Consider the following 17,085-nt stretch of genomic DNA (forward strand, 5'->3'; position numbering starts at 1 on the left):
CCCATCCATCCGTCCATCCACACACACACAGCCCTGTGGCTGAACTGTTTTTATATATACACATATCTATGAAAAAAAACCAAACCCAAAACAAGCAACAAACAGAAAACAAAACACTGACTTGAGGTGCCTGAAACCAACTGTCTATAAATATGCACCTATCTATATAAAAACAAAAACAACAAAACAAACAAACAACAAAATGACTTTGGGTGCCCTGTGGCCAAACTGTTTATGATTGTGAAAAATACATGCCTGTCTACAAAATATGAACAAGAGAGGCAAGGCCTTCAAGACTCACTTGTGATACACTTTTAAAAAAAATCTAATCGTTAAAATGTGTTCTGTATTTGTTATCATAAAGCTTCGCGTTAAAAAAAAGAAAAAGAAAAAAAAAAGTCCTAACCAGATTCGAATTAAGTCCCCTAGCATTAATTACAGAGTAATTTCCCTTTTTTTACTGTCTGAACCAAAACGTTTGCAAAATAAATAAAACTTCCATGCTCAGGAAAAGAAGTTTCTGTTTGAACAAAAAATGATAATAATGACTACTCTTGTTGTTGGGTCAGAATATCAGATCAAAGTGCCAAGTTTAGAGAATACAAAAAATATAAATATAACAGTAAATGCAGTTTGCATATAATTAGGCTTCATTTTTTTTGTGTGCCCATCCCAGAGGTGCAATATTGTTTTAAACAAGATGACTGGAAAGAACTGAATTGTTCCTATTTTTATGCCTAATTTGGTGTCAACTGACAAAGTATTTGCAGAGAAAATGTCAATGTTAAAGTTTACCACGGACACACAGACACACGGACACACACACACACACACACACACACAACCGAACACCAGGTTAAAACATAGACTCACTTTGTTTACACAAGTGAGTCAAAAATACATGCCTATCTACATAATATGAAAAGTACATGCCTATCTACATAAAAACAAAGCAAAACAAACAGAAAACAAACTGAACTGGGGTGCCCTGTGGCCAAACTGTTTATAAATATACGCCAATCTATGTGAAAACAAAAACAAAACAAAACAAACAGATAACCAAACACTGACTTGGGGTGCCCTGTAGCTGAACTATCTAAAAATAGACGCCTATTTACATAAAAAAAACCCTACAAAAACAAAATAAAATAAATAGAAAACAAACTGACTTGGGGAGCTATGTGGCAGAACTGTTTTAAATATATGCCCTGTCTACACAAAAACAAAACAAACTGACTTGGGGTTACCTGTGGCCGAACTGTTGATGAAAAATATACGTCTATCTATATAAAACAAACCAAACAATCAACAAACTGACTTGGGGTTATCTGTGGCCAAACTGTCTATGAAAAATACACGTCTATCTATATAAAACAAACCAAACAATCAACAAACTGACTTGGGGTTATCTGTGGCCGAACTGTCTATGAAAAATACACGTCTATCTATATAAAACAAACCAATCAAACCAAACAATCTGACTTGGGGTTACCTGTGGCCAAACTGTTTATGAAAAATATATGCCTATCTATATAAAACAAACCAAACCAACTGACTTGGGGTGCCCAGTGGCCAAACTGTTTACAAACATATGCCAAACTATATCAAACCAAACCAAACCAAACCAAACAAACAACACACTGACTTGGGGTGCCCAGTGGCCAAACTGTTTACAAACATATGCCAAACTATATCAAACCAAACCAAACCAAACAAACAAACACACTGACTTGGGGTTACCTGTGGCCAAACTGTCTATGAAAAATATACACCTATCTATATAAAACAAACCAAACAAACCAAACACACTGACTTGGGGTGCCCAGTGGCCAAACTGTTTACAAACATATGCTAAACTATATAAAACCAAACCAAACCAAACCAAACAAACAACACACTGACTTGGGGTGGCCCGTGGCCAGCTTGGCCAGCAGGATGCCGCAGTTCTGCTGCACGGCCGACTTCCTGCCGTCCCGCGCCCACACCAGCGTCTGCTTCACGATGTCCGTCTCGGCCAGGAAGGCGCAAACCCCGGGCACCTGCGTGCAGTGACTCAGGCACAGCACCGCGTTGCCCACGATGCCCTCATCCTTCGACTGCAGGAGCCGGGTCAGAGCCGAGATTCCTGCGTGGCAGTGGGGGGAAGGAAGGGTGGGGGGAGGAGGGAGGAGGGAGGGGAGGAGGGTTCAGTTTTCAGTTTCTCGTGGTGTCACTGCCCTCAGACAAATACCTTACCTGGCTAGGCAGATGCCTAACCAGCGCCATAACCCAATGCTCTTAGTCAGGCCTTGAGTGCATGCATATATATATATATATATATATATATTTCATTATTTGTGTACCTATCAGAGTGGATTTCTTCAACAGAATTTTGCCAGAGGACACCATTCTCATTGGCATGGGTTCTTTTTCAGTGTGCCAAGTGCGTGCTGCACAAAGAACTTCAGTTTATCGTCTCATCCCAATGACAAGACGCTCAGTTTGATTTTCCGGTCAGACTTTGGAGACAGGGCGAGTGCAGGATTCAAACCCAGACTCTGTATTGCAGATGAATGTCTTAACCATTCTGCCACCTTTCTTGTGAGGGAAGAAATACTTATTTATTTATTCATTTATCTTATCTTTTTTTTTCTCTTTTTTTTTGATGGATGCTTTGGCTGAATGGTTTGAGTGCTGAATTCCCGCCTGAGTTTATGAATTCAATGATTATCAAACAACACAATAAACATCAGAAAATGACAATAATCATTACAACACAACACAATTATTATCATGACACAATTATCATTACAATAATCATCGTAATACAACACATTAATCATCACAATACAAAACAATCATTACACAATACTATAAGATAATCACCATAATACAACACAATAATCATCAGACTATAACACAATATTCATCACAACACAATGCAATTATAATCACAACACAACACAGTAATCATCACAATGCAACACAACAATAATCACAATACAACACAATAATCATCATGACACACCACAACCATCACAATATGACAATAATCATCATATTACAACACAATAATAATCACAAAACAACACAATAATCATCACAATATGACAATAACCATCACAATACAAAACAATAATGATAACAATAAAAAATAATAATCATTATAAAAAAACCACAATAATCATAATACAACACAATATTCACCATGATGCTACATAATAATCATAATATAATTATCACAAAACAAAACAACCATCACAACAATAAATACAACAATCATCACAATACAAAAGAATTATCATCACAATACCACACAACAATTATCACAATACCACACAACAATCATTACAACAGAATTATCATAATACAACACAATAATTATCCAAAAAAAACACAATGATAATTGCATTACAAGAAAACTACCATCACAATATGACAATACTCCTCAAAACACATTAATCACCTTAATACAGCACAACAATGATCATAATACTACACAAGAATCGTCATAACACAGCACAATAATCATCACGCTATGACAACAATCATCACAACACAACTCAACAATCATCACAATAAAACACACTCACAATCAAAACCAACAATCATCACAATGCAACACAATAACCACCACAATACAACACTATATCATCATAATCATCACAATACAACAGAATTATCATCAAACATTATATGATAATCAACATGATACAAACATAATAATCATAACAGCACAGCACAACAATCACCAAGATTACAACAATCACCATGATACAAACACAACAATCATGATACAAACACAACAATCACCGTGATACAAACATAACCATCACCGAGATACAAACAATCGCCATGATACAAACACAACAATCATCATGATACAAACACAACAATCATCATGATACAAACACAACAATTCAGCCTAAAAAACCCCTAAAAACACAAAAATACACAACAATTCATCATGATACAAACACAACAATCACCATGACACAAACACAATTATCACCATGATACAAACACAACAATCACCACAATATAAACACAATAATCATCACAGCACAGCACAACAACCACTGCAATACAAACACAACAATCATCATTATACAAACATAATGATCATCATGATATAAACACAACACTCACTGCAATACAAACACAACAATCATCATGATACAAACACAACAATCATCATGATACAAACACCACAACAATCATCATGATACAAACACCACAATAATCACCATGATACAAACACAACAATCATCATGATACAAACATAACAATCACCGTGATACAAACACAACAATCATCATGATACAAACACAACAATCATCACGATACAAACACAATAATCACCACAGCACAGCACAAGAATCACCACGATAAAACACAACAATCATCACAATACAAACATCACCATGATACAAACACAACAATCATCACGATACAAACACAATAATCACCACAGCACAGCACAAGAATCACCACGATACAAACACAACAATCACCGTGATACAAACACAACAATCATCATGATATAAACACAACAATCACCGTGATACAAACACAACAATCATCATGATACAAACACAACAATCATCATCATACAAACACAATAATCACCACAGCACAGCACAAGAATCACCACGATAAAACACAACAATCATCACAATACAAACATCACCATGATACAAACACAACAATCATCACGATACAAACACAACAATCACCACAGCACAGCACAAGAATCACCACGATACAAACACAACAATCATCACGATACAAACACAACAATCACCACAGCACAGCACAACAATCACCACGGTACAAACACAACAATCACCACAGCACAAGAATCACCACGGTACAAACACAACAATCACCACAACACAGCACAAAATGATAAAAGCCAAGCCAAATGCTGCACAGAAAGAGCGGCTGCTCACCCTTGTTGTCCACCAGCGTGGTGCGGGCCTTCGTGCTGAACTGTGTGAGCGCTGTCAGACACTTCACACTCTGTTTCACCAGCACCGCCTCCTCGCACTGCAACCAACAACACAACACCACCTTGAACTCACAAGTAGCAGTAAATGAGGGGCTGCAGCTGTGCTGGTCAGGGTTCATCCCCGGGGAAGTGCTTCGCTGACCAGAGTGGTCCAGCCTGGATACTGTGAAGTAAAGGTCCTCTTTTTGGGGGGGTGGGGGGGTAGTGGGGGAGAATAGTGATTAGTGCTTTTTCCTTTTATCTTGCAGATGCCCCAAATAGTGACAGAATAATCAACATTGATTGTGGTCACTCTACGGAAGGAAGGCAGATGCCCCAAACAGTGACAGAATAATCAACATCTGATTGTGGTCACTCTATGGAAAGAAGGCAGATGCCCCAGTGACAGAATAACCAACATCTGATTGTGGTCACTCTATGGAAAGAAGGCAGATGCCCCAAACAGTGACAGAATAATCAACATCTGATTGTGGTCACTCTACGGAAGGAAGGCAGATGCCCCAAACAGTGACAGAATAATCAACATCTGATTGTGGTCACTCTACGGAAGGAAGGCAGATGCCCCAAACAGTGACAGAATAATCAACATCTGATTGTGGTCACTCTACGGAAGGAAGGCAGATGCCCCAAACAGTGACAGAATAATCAACATCTGATTGTGGTCACTCTATGGAAAGAAGGCAGATGCCCCAAACAGTGACAGATTAACCAACATCTGATTGTGGTCACTCTATGGAAAGAAGACAGATGCCCCAAACAGTGACAGAATAATCAACATCTGATTGTGGTCACTCTATGGAAAGAAGGCAGATGCCCCAAACAGTGACGGAATAACCAACATCTGATTGTGGTCACTCTACGGAAGGAAGGCAGATGCCCCAAACAGTGACAGAATAATCAACATCTGATTGTGGTCAGATGCCCCAAACAGTGACAGAATAATCAACATCTGATTGTGGTCACTCTATGGAAAGAAGAGAGATGCCCCAAACAGTGACAGAATAATCAACACTGATTATAACAACACCACCCAAACGAACATCCCACACATCTTCATGGAACCAAGCAGTAGCTAGACCAAAGATAATCGCTATACAATCACTATACAAAATTCAACAACAAACAAAAAAATAATAACAACACCACCCACACAAAAATCCCACACATCTTCATGTTACCAAGCAGTAACTAGACCAAACATAAGTGCTATATATATATGTAAATATCAACAATAAATAAAAAAAGATAATAACAACAACAACACCCACACGAAGAACCCACACACGCACCTTCACGTAACTATGCAGCAGCTAGACCAAACATACGCACTATATATATATGCATAAAAAATAAATACAACGATAACAACGACCAAAAGCTTACCACTATTTAAGTGTCAATAATAACTAAAAAAGATAACAACAACACCCACACACACCTTCACGTAACCAAGCAACAGCTCCGTGGCGCCGTGTGAGCTGACCCATTCGACAGCGGGCACCGAGTGCGGCAGAATGTTGCCCATCACCAACAACGCCCTGGTGGGCACCTGCTCCAAGGACGGGGAGGAGGAGAGGGAGGAGGGGGAGGGGGAGGGGGACGACGGGGGGCACTGGGAGGGGAGGAGGGAGTGGCAGTGGGCACACATCCTCTGGCCGAACTCCAGCAGTGTGGGTGACGAGTCGGTCGTCATGTTGGCCAGCAAACCCAGCACCAAGGACAACAGCTCAGAGTCCGTGCTGGTGGACGTCCTTACCTGTTAGGGATTGTTTGTTGTACAGGTGAGGGAGTGTTTTATGTTTCAGTCTGGATGTGTTGTGGGTTGTCTGTTGTACAGGTGAGGGAGTGTTTTATGTTTCAGTCTGGATGTGTTGTGGGCAGTTTGTTGTACAGTTCAGGGAGTGTTTTATGTTTCAGTCTTGATGTGTTGTGGGCAGTTTGTTGTACAGTTCAGGGAGTGTTTTATGTTTCAGTCTGGATGTGTTGTGGGCAGTTTGTTGTACAGTTCAGGGAGTGTTTTATGTTTCAGTCTGGATGTGTTGTGGGCAGTTTGTTGTACAGGTGAGGGAGTGTTTTATGTTTCAGTCTGGATGTGTTGTGGGCAGTTTGTTGTACAGTTCAGGGAGTGTTTTATGTTTCAGTCTTGATGTGTTGTGGGTAGTTTGTTGTACAGTTCAGGGAGTGTTTTATGTTTCAGTCTGGATGTGTTGTGGGCAGTTTGTTGTACAGTTCAGGGAGTGTTTTATGTTTCAGTCTTGATGTGTTGTGGGCAGTTTGTTGTACAGTTCAGGGAGTGTTTTATGTTTCAGTCTTGATGTGTTGTGGGTAGTTTGTTGTACAGGTGAGGGAGTGTTTTATGTTTCAGTCTGGATGTGTTGTGGGCAGTTTGTTGTACAGTTCAGGGAGTGTTTTATGTTTCAGTCTTGATGTGTTGTGGGTAGTTTGTTGTACAGGTGAGGGAGTGTTTTATGTTTCAGTCTGGATGTGTTGTGGGCAGTTTGTTGTACAGTTCAGGGAGTGTTTTATGTTTCAGTCTGGATGTGTTGTGGGCAGTTTGTTGTACAGTTCAGGGAGTGTTTTATGTTTCAGTCTTGATGTGTTGTGGGCAGTTTGTTGTACAGTTCAGGGAGTGTTTTATGTTTCAGTCTGGATGTGTTGTGGGCAGTTTGTTGTACAGTTCAGGGAGTGTTTTATGTTTCAGTCTGGATGTGTTGTGGGCAGTTTGTTGTACAGGTGAGGGAGTGTTTTATGTTTCAGTCTGGATGTGTTGTGGGCAGTTTGTTGTACAGTTCAGGGAGTGTTTTATGTTTCAGTCTTGATGTGTTGTGGGCAGTTTGTTGTACAGTTCAGGGAGTGTTTTATGTTTCAGTCTGGATGTGTTGTGGGCAGTTTGTTGTACAGTTCAGGGAGTGTTTTATGTTTCAGTCTTGATGTGTTGTGGGCAGTTTGTTGTACAGTTCAGGGAGTGTTTTATGTTTCAGTCTTGATGTGTTGTGGGTAGTTTGTTGTACAGGTGAGGGAGTGTTTTATGTTTCAGTCTGGATGTGTTGTGGGCAGTTTGTTGTACAGTTCAGGGAGTGTTTTATGTTTCAGTCTTGATGTGTTGTGGGTAGTTTGTTGTACAGGTGAGGGAGTGTTTTATGTTTCAGTCTGGATGTGTTGTGGGCAGTTTGTTGTACAGTTCAGGGAGTGTTTTATGTTTCAGTCTTGATGTGTTGTGGGTAGTTTGTTGTACAGTTCAGGGAGTGTTTTATGTTTCAGTCTGGATGTGTTGTGGGTAGTTTGTTGTACAGTTCAGGGAGTGTTTTATGTTTCAGTCTGGATGTGTTGTGGGTAGTTTGTTGTACAGGTGAGGGAGTGTTTTATGTTTGTCTTGATGTGTTGTAGGTAGTTTGTTGTACAGGTGAGGGAGTGTTTTATGTTTCAGTCTTGATGTGTTGTGGGTAGTTTGTTGTACAGGTGAGGGAGTGTTTTATGTTTCAGTCTTGATGTGTTGTGGGTTGTCTGTTGTACAGGTGAGGGAGTGTTTTATGTTTGTCTTGATGTGTTGTGGGTAGTTTGTTGTACAGGTGAGGGAGTGTTTTATGTTTCAGTCTTGATGTGTTGTGGGTAGTTTGTTGTACAGGTGAGGGAGTGTTTTATGTTTGTCTTGATGTGTTGTGGGTTGTCAGTTGTACAGGTGAGGGAGTGTTTTATGTTTGTCTTGATGTGTTGTGGGTTGTCTGTAGTACAGGTGAGGGAGTGTTTTATGTTTCAGTCTTGACGTGTTGTGGGCTGTTTATTGTACAGGTGAGGGAGTGTTTCATGTTTCAGTCTTGATGCGTTATGGGTTGTCTGTTGTACAGGTGAGGGAGTGTTTTATGTTTGTCTTGATGTGTTGTGGGTTGTTTGTTGTACAGGTGAGGGAGTGTTTTATGTTTCAGTCTTGATGTGTTGTGGGTTGTTTGTTGTACAGGTGAGGGAGTGTTTTATGTTTCAGTCTTGATGTGTTGTGGGTTGTCAGTTGTACAGGTGAGGGAGTGTTTTATGTTTGTCTTGATGTGTTGTGGGTTGTTTGTTGTACAGGTGAGGGAGTGTTTTATGTTTGTCTTGATGTGTTGTGGGTTGTCTGTAGTACAGGTGAGGGAGTGTTTTATGTTTGTCTTGATGTGTTATGGGTTGTCTGTAGTACAGGTGAGGGAGTGTTTTATGTTTCAGTCTTGACGTGTTGTGGGTAGTTTGTTGTACAGGTGAGGGAGTGTTTTATGTTTCAGTCTTGACGTGTTGTGGGCTGTTTATTGTACAGGTGAGGGAGTGTTTCATGTTTCAGTCTTGATGCGTTATGGGTTGTCTGTTGTACAGGTGAGGGAGTGTTTTATGTTTGTCTTGATGTGTTGTGGGTTGTTTGTTGTACAGGTGAGGGAGTGTTTTATGTTTGTCTTGATGTGTTGTGGGTTGTCTGTAGTACAGGTGAGGGAGTGTTTTATGTTTGTCTTGATGTGTTGTGGGTTGTCTGTAGTACAGGTGAGGGAGTGTTTTATGTTTCAGTCTTGACGTGTTGTGGGTAGTTTGTTGTACAGGTGAGGGAGTGTTTTATGTTTCAGTCTTGACGTGTTGTGGGCTGTTTATTGTACAGGTGAGGGAGTGTTTCATGTTTCAGTCTTGATGCGTTATGGGTTGTCTGTTGTACAGGTGAGGGAGTGTTTTATGTTTGTCTTGATGTGTTGTGGGTTGTTTGTTGTACAGGTGAGGGAGTGTTTTATGTTTCAGTCTTGATGTGTTGTGGGTTGTCTGTTGTACAGGTGAGGGAGTGTTTTATGTTTCAGTCTTGATGTGTTGTGGGTAGTTTGTTGTACAGGTGAGGGAGTGTTTTATGTTTGTCTTGATGTGTTGTGGGTTGTTTGTTGTACAGGCGAGGGAGTGTTTTATGTTTCAGTCTTGACATGTTGTGTGTTGTCAGTTGTACAGGTGAGGGAGTGTTTTATGTTTCAGTCTTGATATGTTGTGGGTTGTTTGTTGTACAGGTGAGGGAGTGTTTTATGTTTGTCTTGGATGTGTTGTGGGTTGTCTGTTGTACAAGTGAAGGAGTATTTCAACTCATTCTACACCACAGCTACATTCCTGCTTCAACTCCCTGGACCAGTACAACATGAGACCACTGCAGAACAAGAGAGGCAAGGCCTTCAAGACTCACTTATGATACACTTTAAAAACAAAAAAAAACCCCCCAAGCTTTTTATGCATTGAGTATAATTTCAAAATGTAATGTTTAAGATGAGAAAGATCAGTTTAAAGCAAATTAACTCCCATAGCATTAACCCCTAGGCTGCCTGCATGACGAGATAACTCGTCATGGCAAGCATGTATGCTTCGCTGCCTGCATGACGAGATAACTCGTCATGGCAAGCATGTATGCTTCGCTGCCTGCATGACGAGATAACTCGTCATGGCAAGCATGTATGCTTCGCTGCCTGCATGACGAGATAACTCGTCATGGCAAGCATGTATGCTTCGCTGCCTGCATGACGAGATAACTCGTCATCTAAATATTCTGACTTTTCCCTGGTTTGCATTCACTTCCTTGGCAAAAATAGTGGTAGCTTTAGCCTGGGGAATCTCTCTAGATTCTATTCATAGCTAGAAACCCCATCTACATCATGAAGCAGTCCTTTATTTGAACGTTTTGGTTGGGTCACTGTCCAAGTGTTTGCCTGACTTCTCTCCTCGCTCGCTCAACAAAATGTCGGACTGACGCCGTGCTCAAGACATGCGATCGTGACGAACTAAATCAACCATGATTTCTTTCTTTAGCTGACGCTCAGAAAGAATTGAAGCATAAATTCGAAGGAGAAGATAGAGATGAACATTTATAGGACGATCTGATAGAAAATAAAGGGAGCAATCAAGAGAGTGGCCAAGATGCGACTGTCAGTGAGTGATGTCAGCTGTACAGATGTTAGCAGACGACAGATGACCGAATTAGCAGCAGAGCGATATTCTTGGCACGCAGCCAACGCGGTCTGATGAGAACTGAATCAAGTGACCGTGTGAGAGGGGTGAGGAGGAGGGGGGTGGTGACTGAGGGGGCGTGGCCTCACATCCATCTTATCACTTGGAGAAGTCACAATGTATTGTGTATCTATCTCTTAAAAAAAATATATACATATATTGTGGTTGTTCTAGTATGATTTTGTGTTTGCAGATATCCATTTGTCCAGAAAATATGATGTTTTTGTGCAAATTACCTGACTAATGTTTGTAATGAACAAGTTGAAAATGTGACAAAAAACAAAACACTGATTTCAAAACAACAGCATGTCACTAAAAATATATAAAATGGGAAAACAGCATGTGTTTTGTATTCTTTATTCATTTACCTTTCAGAAAATATATACTTGTATGGGTCTTTCTCCAATAACAAAGAGCACAGAATTTTTGGGAAATTTATACCCGTTTTTTGTGAAAAAACCCTGGCAAATAGATTTCACTTAAATCTTATTTTCCTGGCAGCGAAAGGGTTAATTACAGAGTAATTTCCCTTTTTTTTTTACTATCTGCACCAAAACGTTTGCAAAATAAATAAAACTTCCATGCTTAGCAAAAGAAGTTCCTGTTTGAACAAAAAATGATAATAATGACTGCTCTATTTGTTGGATCAGAATATCAGATCAAAGTGCCAAGTTTAGAGAATACAAAAAATATAACAGTAAATGCAGTTTGCATATAATTAGGCTTCATTTTTTATTTTTTTCTGTGCCCATCCCATAGGTGCAATATTGTTTTAAACAAAGATGACTGGAAAGAACTGAATTTTTCCTATTTTTATGCCAAATTTGGTGTCAACTGACAAAGTAGTTGCACAGAAAATGTCAATGTTAAAGTTTACCACGGACACACAGACACACACACACACAGACAACCGAACACCGGGTTAAAACATAGACTCACTTTGTTTACACAAGTGAGTCAAAAAAACAGGGTGGTTCACTAAAATGGTGAAAATCAATGGAGAATTGTTGATTTAATCTGCTTCACAAAGCATCATTTTCATGCTTCTGGAATCCATACACAGTTCAGTGCAGAATGCGAACTGTACCAAGCACGAATAAACGAAATTAGAATAGTGTGTTGGTAGAAGAATACTTGTATCTGGCTCCACAAGGGAAGTAATCATGGTAGGAGTTAACTCATACCTGGAGTAGAATGAGATAAATTTCAGTTTGAGTCTCTCTCACGGAGGCGTAACTGCGTTCGGACGAATCCATACAGACTACAGCACATCTTGCCAGGCAGATGCCCGACCAGCAGCATAACCCCCAGCACGCTAAGCCAGGCCTTGAGTGCATGCTTACATATTTGTGAACCTGGATTTCTTCTTCCACAGAATTTTGCCAGAGGACAGCACTCTCGTTGCCATGGGTTCTTTGTCAGTGCGCCAAGTGTGTGGTGCTGCATATGGGACCTCAGTTTATTGTCTCATCCAAATGACTTCGACACTCGGTATGATTTTCCAGTTAAACTTGGGAGAAAGGGCAAGAGAGGGATTGGAACCCACACCCTCGTGGACTCTGTGTAGTGACAACTGAGCATCTTTACCATTCTGCCACCTTCCTGAGGAAACAGAATAGCACTGGTATCTTCTTCTTCTTCTTTGCAATGGGCTGCATTTGTTGTTTGTTGTATTTCTTTTTGTCACAACAGATTTCTCTGTGTGAAATTCGGGCTGCTCTCCCCAGCGCCACCCATTTTTTTGTATTTTTTCCTGCATGCAGTTTTATTTATTTTTGCTATCGATATGGATTTTTCTACAGAATTTTGCCAGGAACAACCCTTTTGTTGCCGTAGGTTCTTTTACGTGCGCTAAGTGCATGCTGCACACGGGACCTCGGTTTATCGTCTCATCCGAATGACTTCGGGCTGCAGCTTCCACATTCACTCATACACATGAGTGAGCTTTTACATGTATAACCGTTGTTTGCTCCTGCCATGTAGACACTCAGGGTCCGTTTTCTGAGGGGGGCACATGCCAGATATGTTCTTGTTGTCATAACCCACTGAATGCTGACATGGATTATGGGATCTTTAAAGAGCGTATTTCATCTTGTGCGTGTGTATATACACACCAAGGAGGGTTCAAGCAGGTCTGCATATATGTTGACCTGGAGACGGGCGCAATAGCCGAGTGGTTAAAGCGTTGGACTGTCAATCTGAGGGTCCCGGGTTCGAATCACGGTGACGGCACCTGGTGGGTAAAGGTCAACATATGTGCAGACCTGCTAGTGCCTGAACCCCCTTCGTGTGCATATGCAAGCAGAAGATCAAATACGCATGTTAAAGATCCTGTAATCCATGTCAGCGTTCGGTGGGTTATGGAAACAAGAACATACCCAGCATGCACACCCCCGAAAACGGAGTATGGCTGCCTACATGGCAGGGTAAAAACGGTCATACACGTAAAAGCCCACTCGTGTGCATATGAGTGAACACAGAAGAAGAAGAAGAAGAAGTTGACCCGGGAGACTGAAAATCTCCACCCTTAACGTACCCACCAGGTGACCGTGATTCGAACCCAGGATCCTCAGATTGAAAGTCTAATGCTTTAACCACTTGGCTGTTGTGCCTGTCATGATGATGACATGTGCATGCATGCATGTGTGTGTGTGTTGTAGAAGTAGCGGTTATCTTCAGTTTTATTATTTCTTTCCACTCGAGGTAATACTGAATTGGGGAAAAAAAACATGTAAGGGTAAGGGGTTGGGGGGGGGGGGGGGGGGGGGGGGGGGGGGGGAGCAAGACAGATGGAGAGGGTGGAAGGTGTAACTGCGTGTATCTATGTGCGTGCATACATGTTTGCGGGTACATGCAGCTGTGTATGCGTATGTGTATGTCTGTATGTGTGGGGACGTATGTGTATGTCTGTATATGAGTGGGGACATATGTGCGTGAATGGGTTTTGAATTGCCCTCTGCATGCAGCATCCAACTTTCTGTTATGTAAAGCAATGTGTGTGCGTGAGCTTGTCAAGTATATACCCATGTACTTTTATGTACATGCATACGAAAGTGCAAAATTTAAGAACCCGCTCCTATGGAAAAAAACAAAACAAGACAAAACCCCACATATACCAGCAGTTCTTCTGTGGCCAACCAGAGTGGCCGACGCTGCGATAACGTTGTGCGAACTTTCTGGTCGTTGGCCAAGTTCATCATGGCGGATATGCAAGAGGAGACAACCCTGCTCTTACTGTCCGAGTCTTTCTGTAAAAACAAACAGAGAGAAAATATTTTGACACAGACTCTGTACAGGCACCACTGATGATGTGACTCAACAGCACTGAGCTGTTGTGCTGTGTTGTGTTGTGTTGTGTTGTATTGTGTTATGCTGTGCTGTGTTGTGCTGTGCTGTGCTGTGCTGTGCTGTGCTGTGTTGTATTAAGTTGTGCTGTGCTGTGCTGTGTTGTGTTGTGCTGCGCTGTTTTGTGCTGTGTTGAGTTGTGTGTGCTATGCTGTGCTGTGTTGTTGTATTGTATGTACTGTGCTGTGCTGTGCTGTGCTGTGCTGTGCTGTGCTGTGCTGTGTTGTGCTGTGCTGTGCTGTGTTGTATTAAGTTGTGCTGTGCTGTGCTGTGTTGTGTTGTGCTGCGCTGTTTTGTGCTGTGTTGAGTTGTGTGTGCTATGCTGTGCTGTGTTGTTGTATTGTATGTACTGTGCTGTGCTGTGCTGTGCTGTGCTGTGCTGTGTTGTGCTGTGCTGTGCTGTGCTGTGCTGTGCTGTGCTGTGCTGTGTTGTATTAAGTTGTGCTGTGCTGTGCTGTGTTGTGTTGTGCTGCGCTGTTTTGTGCTGTGTTGAGTTGTGTGTGCTATGCTGTGCTGTGTTGTTGTATTGTATGTACTGTGCTGTGCTGTGCTGTGCTGTGCTGCATTCTTCTTTTGTCACAACAGATTTCTCTGCGTGAACTTGAGGCTGCTCTTCCCATACAGAGTGCGTCACTACGGTGCAGCACCACCATTTCTTTTGTTTGTTCTTGCCTGCAAGTGCATCATCTTGTTTTCCTGTCAAAGTGGATTTTTCTTCACAATTCTGCCAGGGACAACCCTTTTCTTATTCTGTCAACAAGTGTGTGAAAACTCTCAATCACTCATAAGCACACGCACTCACTCTTACACACACACACACTCACTCTTGCACACACACACACACACACACACACACACAAACTCATACACACACGTGTACACATTCACAAGCATGTACACACACACTAACAAACACATTCACTCACACACAAACACTCACACAAGCACATACACATGAACACACTCTCTCTTTCTCTCTCTCTCTCTCTCTATCTCACACACACACACACACACACACACACACACACACACACACACACACAGGCTTTGCACATCACTTACCAAAAGCTCTTCAAAGGAAGGGAGAATTTCTTCCACTTTATCCCGGACAGCACAGCGGAATCTGTGAACAGAAAAAAAAAATCCTAAAATAAAAAAGAAATCCCAAAACAGAAAAATTCCCCAAGTCCCAAACTTCATGCACAGAATGTAAACACCTCATCAAGTCCCAAACTTCATACACAGAATGAAAACACCTCATCAAGTCCCAAACTTCATGCACAGAATGAAAACACCTCATCAAGTCCCAAACTTCATGCACAGAATGAAAACACCTCATCAAGTCCCAAACTTCAAGCACAGAATGAAAACACCTCATCACATCCCAAACTTCATGCACAGAATGAAAACACCTCATCAAGTCCCAAACTTCATGCACAGAATGAAAACACCTCATCAAGTCCCAAACTTCATGCACAGAATGAAAACACCTCATCAGTGCCCAAATGCCACTCCCACTGCCCCCCCAAAAAGAAAAAAAAAAGAATAAAAAGGAAGAATGTACTGTTCTATGAACAACATATTCTTTTTGAAACAATAACATTTTGTTTACTTTTCAACGATTCAAGAGTATTTTCTTTCAAACAAAACAAATGCACACTTCAGTGCATGTGGATTGTGTGGGTTTGATGGTCAGTACGACGGGCACAATAGCCGAGTGGTTAAAGCGTTGGACTGTCAATCTGAGGGTCCCGGGTTCGAATCACGGTAATGGCGCCTGGTGGGTAAAGGGTGGAGATTTTTACGATCTCCCAGGTCAACATATGTGCAGACCTGCTAGTGCCTGAACCCCCTTCATGTGTATATGCAAGCAGAAGATCAAATACGCACGTTAAAGATCCTGTAATCCATGTCAGCGTTCGGTGGGTTATGGAAACAAGAACATATCCAGCATGCACACCCCCAAAAACGGAGTATGGCTGCCTACATGGGGGAGTAAAAACGGTCATACACATAAAAGCCCACTCGTGTGCATACGAGTGAACGCAGAAGAAGAAGAAGAAGATGGTCAGAACAATGGCCTCTAACTTGAGGGTTCTCAATTCATATAGTACCCAAGTTTTGGAGTACTGGCCTTGTGGTAACGTGTCATATATTACCCAAGTTTTGGAGTATTGGCCTTGTGGTAACGTGTCATATATTACCCAAGTTTTGGAGTACTGGCCTTGTGGTAACGTGTCATATATTACCCAAGTTTTGGAGTACTGGCCTTGTGGTAACGTGTCATATATTACCCAAGTTTTGGAGTATTGGCCTCGTGGTAACGTGTCATATATTACCCAAGTTTTGGAGTATTGGCCTTGTGGTAACGTGTCATATATTACCCAAGTTCTGGAGTATTGGCCTTGTGGTAACGTGTCATATATTACCCAAGTTCTGGAGTATTGGCCTTGTGGTAACGTGTCATATATTACCCAAGTTTTGGAGTATTGGCCTTGTGGTAACGTGTCATATATTACCCAAGTTTTGGAGTATTGGCCTTGTGGTAACGTGTCATATATTACCCAAGTTTTGGAGTATTGGCCTTGTGGTAACGTGTCATATATTAAGTTTTGGAGTATTGGCCTCGTGGTAACGTGTCATATATTACCCAAGTTTTGCAGTATTGGCCTTGTGGTAACGTGTCATGTATTACCCAGGTTTTGTGGTAACGTGTCATATATTACCCAAGTTTTGCAGTATTGGCCTTGTGGTAACGTGTC

General features: G+C 41.4%; 1 protein-coding gene across 1 annotated transcript in view; it reads right to left on the reverse strand.

Moving 5' to 3' along the window:
• Window positions 1–17,085, reverse strand: part of LOC143276603 (tetratricopeptide repeat protein 12-like) — a 57,402-nt gene that overhangs the window by 6,253 nt on the left and 34,064 nt on the right. Inside the window, exons 11-15 of the mRNA XM_076581209.1 lie at window positions 15,386–15,446; window positions 14,095–14,226; window positions 6,429–6,746; window positions 4,932–5,028; window positions 1,903–2,125 (exon numbers count right to left, since the gene is read on the reverse strand). Of these exons, the coding sequence (XP_076437324.1) occupies window positions 1,903–2,125; window positions 4,932–5,028; window positions 6,429–6,746; window positions 14,095–14,226; window positions 15,386–15,446 (831 nt within the window). The remainder of the gene's footprint in view (window positions 1–1,902; window positions 2,126–4,931; window positions 5,029–6,428; window positions 6,747–14,094; window positions 14,227–15,385; window positions 15,447–17,085) is intronic.

The sequence above is a fragment of the Babylonia areolata genome, chromosome 32, assembly GCF_041734735.1.
Source record: "Babylonia areolata isolate BAREFJ2019XMU chromosome 32, ASM4173473v1, whole genome shotgun sequence".
NCBI classification, from domain to species: domain Eukaryota; kingdom Metazoa; phylum Mollusca; class Gastropoda; order Neogastropoda; family Buccinidae; genus Babylonia; species Babylonia areolata.